This window comes from Alligator sinensis, unplaced genomic scaffold (assembly GCF_000455745.1).
Source record: "Alligator sinensis unplaced genomic scaffold, ASM45574v1 scaffold717_1, whole genome shotgun sequence".
Classification (NCBI taxonomy): Eukaryota; Metazoa; Chordata; order Crocodylia; family Alligatoridae; genus Alligator; species Alligator sinensis.
In genome coordinates, this window is record NW_005841961.1 from 238495 (window position 1) to 245027 (window position 6533).

At 43.5% G+C, this 6533-nt stretch overlaps 1 protein-coding gene across 1 annotated transcript in view; it reads left to right on the forward strand.

The window, feature by feature from the left end:
* The window catches only part of LOC102379182 (carbonic anhydrase 3-like), a 23701-nt gene that overhangs the window by 775 nt on the left and 16393 nt on the right, over nt 1–6533 (forward strand). The window contains exon 3 of the mRNA XM_014518508.1: nt 3–138. Within this exon, the coding sequence (XP_014373994.1) occupies nt 3–138 (136 nt within the window). The remainder of the gene's footprint in view (nt 1–2; nt 139–6533) is intronic.

A 6533-nucleotide genomic window follows, 5' to 3' on the forward strand; every position in this document is an offset into this window, starting at 1 on the left:
AGATCCGCAGCGAGGAGGCGCAGCACGACCCCGCGCTGCCGCCCTGGTTCGCCAGCTACGACCCGGGCGCGGCCAAGAGCATCCTCAACAACGGGCGCACCTGCCGCGTGGTCTTCGACGACACCTTCGACCGCTCAGGTCGGCCCGGGGCCGGGGTCGGGGCCAGCCTGCCCGCTCCAGCGCCCCTACAAGCCCCCGCGGGAAGTGAGAGGTTGCCATGTTGGGGCGCCCTGGGGAGCCCGGGAGGGGTGGCCACCCACACGGACATGGTTTCCCACCTTGCCAGATGGCTGCACTCCTTGCGGCCAGGGCAGGCTGTGGCTGTGCCAGCCCCTGGCAGAGGGACCGGGACCCAGCTGGGCCAGCCCCAGGGGCAGGGTTGGGCCCCTGCACTGTCCCCAGCCTGCAGACCCGCCTGGCACCACTCTTCAGCTGTGTGCGGCCACAGAACTTGGGCACCACCATGCAAGTCTTGTACGCACATGTGCGCATATATATGCACACACCCCTTTGCAGGTGTAAGAGTGAAGGGTGCTGGCAGGTTGAATCCAGAACAAAAGCGTGATGTGGGTAGCAAGGGTTTTTGAGAAATATTGTCCTAAGCAGATGAGAAGGCAGAGCGGGGGATGCACAGTCAATGCCGATATCCTTCCAGTGGGTAGGGAATATCGGGGTGGGAGAGCAGCAAAAGAATCCTGGCCCCAAGTTGGGAGTGGGTTTTTACTTCCTTGGGTACGCTACGTGCACACTGAGCCGAAATCCTCAGGCTGTCTGCATGAGAAGCAACTTTCATGCACTGGGCTTTGAGGCGCACAGCTGGAACACCTGTACAAGCATAAGCTCCTATATACATGTGTGGAGCCTGCTTCGACATGCTGGAAATCCAGCTCATTGGAGCAGACTCCATTAATAGAGTCTTCTGCAGTACAGAAATAGATGCACTCCGGCTGCCTCGCATGTCACATGTATCAGCATCCCTGTGCATCTCCACGCTGAAAAAATGGAGGCAGGTGCTTTGAAATAAAACACGTTCAATGAGTTTTAGTTCAAAGCACCCCACCGCCACTTTTTCCTCATAGGGATGTGCAGGGACACTGATGCACATGATGCACAAGCGCTTTTAGCATAGCTTGCTAATTAAAGCCCCTGGCACTGTGTCCCACGACATGTAAAATGAGTATCTTTTTTGAAAGCTGCAAACTTATTATTTGTGACACAGGGAACTGGCTGCATTGACAGACCCAAAATCCACTGTCATCTTGGTGTCAGTCTCACAGGTTGGGATTCATAACTTAGGTATCCCTGCACCTCAAGCCCCTGAGGGCTTGTTCTGGTCCTGAGCACACTTAACAGTGAGAGCGCTGATTATTATTATTATTATTTTTAACACAAAGCATAGGATCTTTCATTCAAAAAAAGGCTGTCAGCCTCACTCCCTCCCTCCCTCACCACCATCCCTATTTGTTACACTGTAAAGTGGGTTTGCTTTATGCGAATTCGATTTATGTGCCATTCTCCGGGAACGCATGTACCGCATAAATCAAGGGAAACCTGTAGTCTAATACAGCAATCTCAACCAGGGTGCTATGGCACCCTGAGATGCCTTGAGATCCTTTCAAGGGTGCTGCAGGGTGTCACATGATGTTTAGCATTATTAGGTGTGCAAACATGATTCACATGATAAATCCAGATATTTCAAATAAGAATCAATGGCATTAAAAAGATTGCTAACCTGTTGGGGGTCTTTCTGAGTCTTTGCAATAGAAAAATTGCTTTATTTTTCTGTAGTTGAAAGACAAGTCAAAACTAGGAGCTGGCATTTTCGGAGGTGTTCCTTGAGTATAAAAATGTTTGAGAACCACTGGGCTAGCATCAAGAGCACTTGTCTATGGAAGGAGGAAGTCTAGGTTCAAGGCCCTCCTCACCCTGAGGAGGTTCAAACCTGTGTTTCCTAGTACCCTAAGTATAAAGATAGAGGCAAGTGTGGTCTGGTGAGGCTGTAGTCTCTATCCTTCTTCTTGAAGCTATGCCACTGTGCAGCAATAAAATGCTGGACTTGTGGAGCATGGAAGAAAGATTTATACTCTTTAGTCCGGCCATGAGGGAATTCACCTGGGAGAAAGGAAGCCTGGATTATAATTCCTGCTCCCAAAACTGTTTATACATTTTATCTAATGGTTTCTTTAAGGCAACATGCATAAACTGTCCATTAAGCAGGAGCTGGAGCCTAAGATTTCTCATTTTCATAGGAGTAGTTTCAGACCTGGAATATAGATTCATTCTCTCACACTTTATGAATCTTGCATTCCTCTTTGCCGTGTCCACAGTTAAGATGTTAACACACAAATTGAGTAGTTGTGCTTGTATTTTGGAGGCGCTTAATGAAAATGTAGTCTTGACGAGAAGTCATTTTAAATTTTATTTTTATGAAATAAGAAAAAATAATTTACAGGTTTGTGATTTGTTCAATTAAAGAAATACTCAAGCTGGTGTTTTTTTAAATGCAAGATATTGAAGTATAAAACTAGAGATTTTAACAGGACAGTACTGCCTAATGTAAGGATGGTTCTTGAAACTACAGCTGGAACCTTCTTAGTAATGTCCTCTAAAAACTTCCATAAAGTCACTTAGGTTCAGTTTTGAAATAAAATCACTTTCATGTGACAGGTGAATGAGGTTACCCTTTTTCAGGAGGTCAGGCTCATCTTTTGCTGTCAGGAGGGAAAAAAATCTCCTAAATTGCAATTAATGCTACAAACAACGAGACCACAAGAGACATTTAAAAAAATGTGGGGAAGACCCCTTTCATTTAATGGCGGCACCAATAATTTCTTTGGATTCTTTGCAGTTTCTCCTATGTATCGATGGTATAAAGGCAATCATTTCAATTTTCTTTCTCAACGTCTAATTCCAACAAGTAAAAGTATGTAGTGATTCCTGTTTCAAGAAGTCTGAAGAACTAGTGCAAGAGATTTCTGCCAAGCTTTTGTATAAGTTGGAATTTTTAGAAAAATCTCTGTTGTAATTCATCGCTAGTTTTATTTGTTCATGATAAATCTGGGATCAGTGATGTTCATTTATGGGAACATCTATGGGATCTTGAAATTTTGGGGGTATTACCTTGGCTCTCCAGGTGGCGCATCATGCAGTTGATGCTTCCTCACATAAATCTTTCAAAACAAGGTACTTAGATAAAATCTCTGAGAAAAAAAATCTTAACGCTTCTCTCTTGTCAAATCTCATTGCAGGTATCAACAGTCAGTTCAGCTCCTTTAGCAATGTGCATTATTCCTTTTGAAGGTAGCTGTTCATGGAAGCAAAGCCTTTCATTCCTATAATCTCAGATAAGAACAAGATTTTGGGTGATACCATAACTTTCAACAGCCCTCTTTCTTCAATAGATTGCCATATCCATTCAAAAAAATGACAGGATCCTTTGAATCTCTTCCAAATTACTGAGGATTCTTTCCAAGGTTCCCCGGTGGCTGATCTCTTTGTTTCTATGCTTCTGTGGTTCCTTCAAGAACCAAAGCACTGTCCATTGCCTTCCACTTGCACGTGCACAAATGCAGTAGGGAAGCCACCCCTATGAGATGCTCTCAAGTACACTGCATATAAAAGTCAAGAGCATCTGTGAAAGACACCACAGGAGTAGCTTCACTACTGTATTTCCAGATTTGGTGAATGCTAGCAGGAGTGGATGGGTAGGACAGGTTCAGGGATATCCTGCCCTTTCCTGAAAACAGTGTTAACCAACAATTCTCAACCATGGTTCTGTAGCACCCTGGGGTGCCATGAGATACTTTAAAGCATGCTGTGGGATGCCACACAATATTAACACTGTTAGGCATGCAAACACCTACATGTATTTGTAGGATAAATCCAGTGGTTTCAAATGGGAATCCATATTGTCAAAACCATTCTGACCTGTTGTCGTCTTTCTGAATTTTTTGCAACAGAAGAATTGGTTTATTATTTTTCCATTAGTCAAAAGCAAAATACCAGCTCTTAGCTTTAATTCTCAAGGGGTGCCTTGAATCTAAGGAGGGATGTCTTGAGTCTAAAAAGGTTGCAAACCACTGGTGTAACCTTACCCTATGAGTCTTTACAGGTGCTACCTTTTGTACAGGACACTCACATCATGCCTGTAAAAAAAATGTAGTTACAAGTTAAGAGCATATCTCACTGCTGAGTTCCTCTCAGAGAGGTGAGTAACCCAGGTGTAACTGGTGATTCAAGCACTTGGCAGTTTTGTTGGCTTAATTTCTCTTCTAAAAGCATTTGTATACCTTTACCCTGATATGACTTTCCCATCAAAGCAAGAATAGTGAATATTCTGAAGGTCAAGACCCATTTTTTAGCAATATTTCAAAATTTGTTCTTTTGTTTCTTTCATAGTGATGCTGTGTAATCAGGCAACTTCAGTAAGTCTTTCCTTGGGTTTGCCATCAACAAGCGTAACGTAAAATTGTGGGTAAATAGTCTACATTCCCAGTGTCCCCTAAAAGTGTCATATTTTAGGCAAAAGAACTTGACATCACCATTTTCCTGAATATCTTTCAAAACAGTCTTTTTAATAATCAACTTTTATATTTTGAATTTCAGCAGAAAGATTCATTCAAATCCTTGAATTTTGGATTTTGTTTTGCAGGAAATTTACAAATGTTAATGAAAATACCTGATGAATTGTTTGGAGTAAGCTACAAGTCCTTAATGTTTATGATAGATTTGATCTCTCGGAGGCGCTTTATTTATCACAACAAACTGAATAATTTTTATAGTGTTTTTAAATAGTACCCATTTCCTTCAATTTGCAAATGTAACAGCAAAGTAGTAATTGTGCTACCTGAAAAAGTGATGATAAAATAAGTATCAGTAAGTCATTAATGTTGTTGAGCAAATGAATAAACCTAAATAATAATAATTTAAAAAAAACCCTAGTTTTTGTTTGTTTGTTTGTTTGGGGGGGGGGTTCTGGATAAACCAATACCCAGTTTTTGGAGCATTCCTAAAGATAAGAGCCTGAAAGTTTATAGCAGGGGTGGTCAATTATTTCGGGCGGAGGGCTGCTTACTGAGTTTTGGCAAGCTATCGAGGGCCACATGACAGGCAGCCAGGGGCAGATAAATATTACTTTTCTAAATTTTTTAGGTGCTCCACGGGCCGGATAGAATGGCCTAGTGGGCCGCATCCAGCCTGCGGGCCTCATTTTGCCCATCCCTGGTTTATAGGTGATAAACAATAGGGTTTAGGATATGTAAGATTTTCTGAACAATTATAAGGTAACAGCAGAATGACATGGATGACAAGTGTGAAATGTAGAAATAAGAGAAACTAAAGGTCAGTTGTGCTGTCTCTGCTGCAGTCCAGTCAAGCATTGCATTCAAGGGGAAAAGCAATTTTCATGTTGATGAAAACATTGCCTTGACAGATTGCATTTTTTCAATTACAAAATCCAGATCTGACAAAAAAAGTACCTGTTCCTATTTTATATAATTTCACTATGTTCTCTCTAAGTATCTGAAGTAGGTGCTGAACTTGGATAAGTCATTTTATGAACGGTATGAAATTTGTCCATTTTGAAAACCAATTGTAACCACTGTGCTACTGGATATTAGGCCTAGGCAAAATTTCGACGGGTGTTTCATTTTGAAGCTGTTTCCATGTGTTTTGAGCTCAAAACAGCAAAATTGAAATGAAACAAAAGGCTTTGAAACAGCTTCAAAACTAAATGAGGGCACTTGAAGCTGGGCTTGCCTGAAGCTGAACAGAAACTAAGGAGAGGGAGAGGGAGAGGGGAAGTGGGGAGGGAGGGGGTGTAGGACTGCTCTGATATTGATTGTATGGCTGGTCAGTGACTGTGATCCTTCCCTGAGGTCCTTTCCAATCCTAGTGCTCAGGGGGAGGGACAGAAAAACAGCATAACAAACATTTCATAGATTTCATAGACATCAGGGCTGGAAGGGACCTCGGAAGATCATCGAGTCCAGCCCCCCGCCCAAAGGGCAGGAAGTCAGCTGGGGTCATAGGATCCCAGCAAGATAAGCATCCAGTTTCATCTTGAAGGTGTTCAATGAAGGCGCTTGAACCACCTCCAGTGGCAGGCTGTTCCAGACCTTGGGGGCTCAGACAGTAAAGAAGTTCTTCCTTATGTCCAGCCTGAAACGATCTTGAAGTAGTTTGTGACCATTCGACCTCGTCATCCCTTGGGGCGCTCTGGTGAACAAACGTTCCCCCAGATGCTGGTGGTCACCCCTGATAAACTTGTAGGTGGCCATCAGATCACCCCTAAGCCTGCGCTTTTTCAGGCTAAAGAGCCCCACGGCTCTCAGCCTGTCATCGTAGGGTCTGCTTCCCTGACCTCTGATCATGCGCGTGGCTCTTCTCTGGACTCTCTCAAGCTTCTCCACATCCTTTTTGAATTGTGGAGCCCAAAACTGGACACAGTACTCCAGCTGCGGCCTCACTAAGGCCGAGTACAGGGGGAGAATGACGTCCCGGGATTTGCTTGAGAAGCATCTATGGATGAAAGC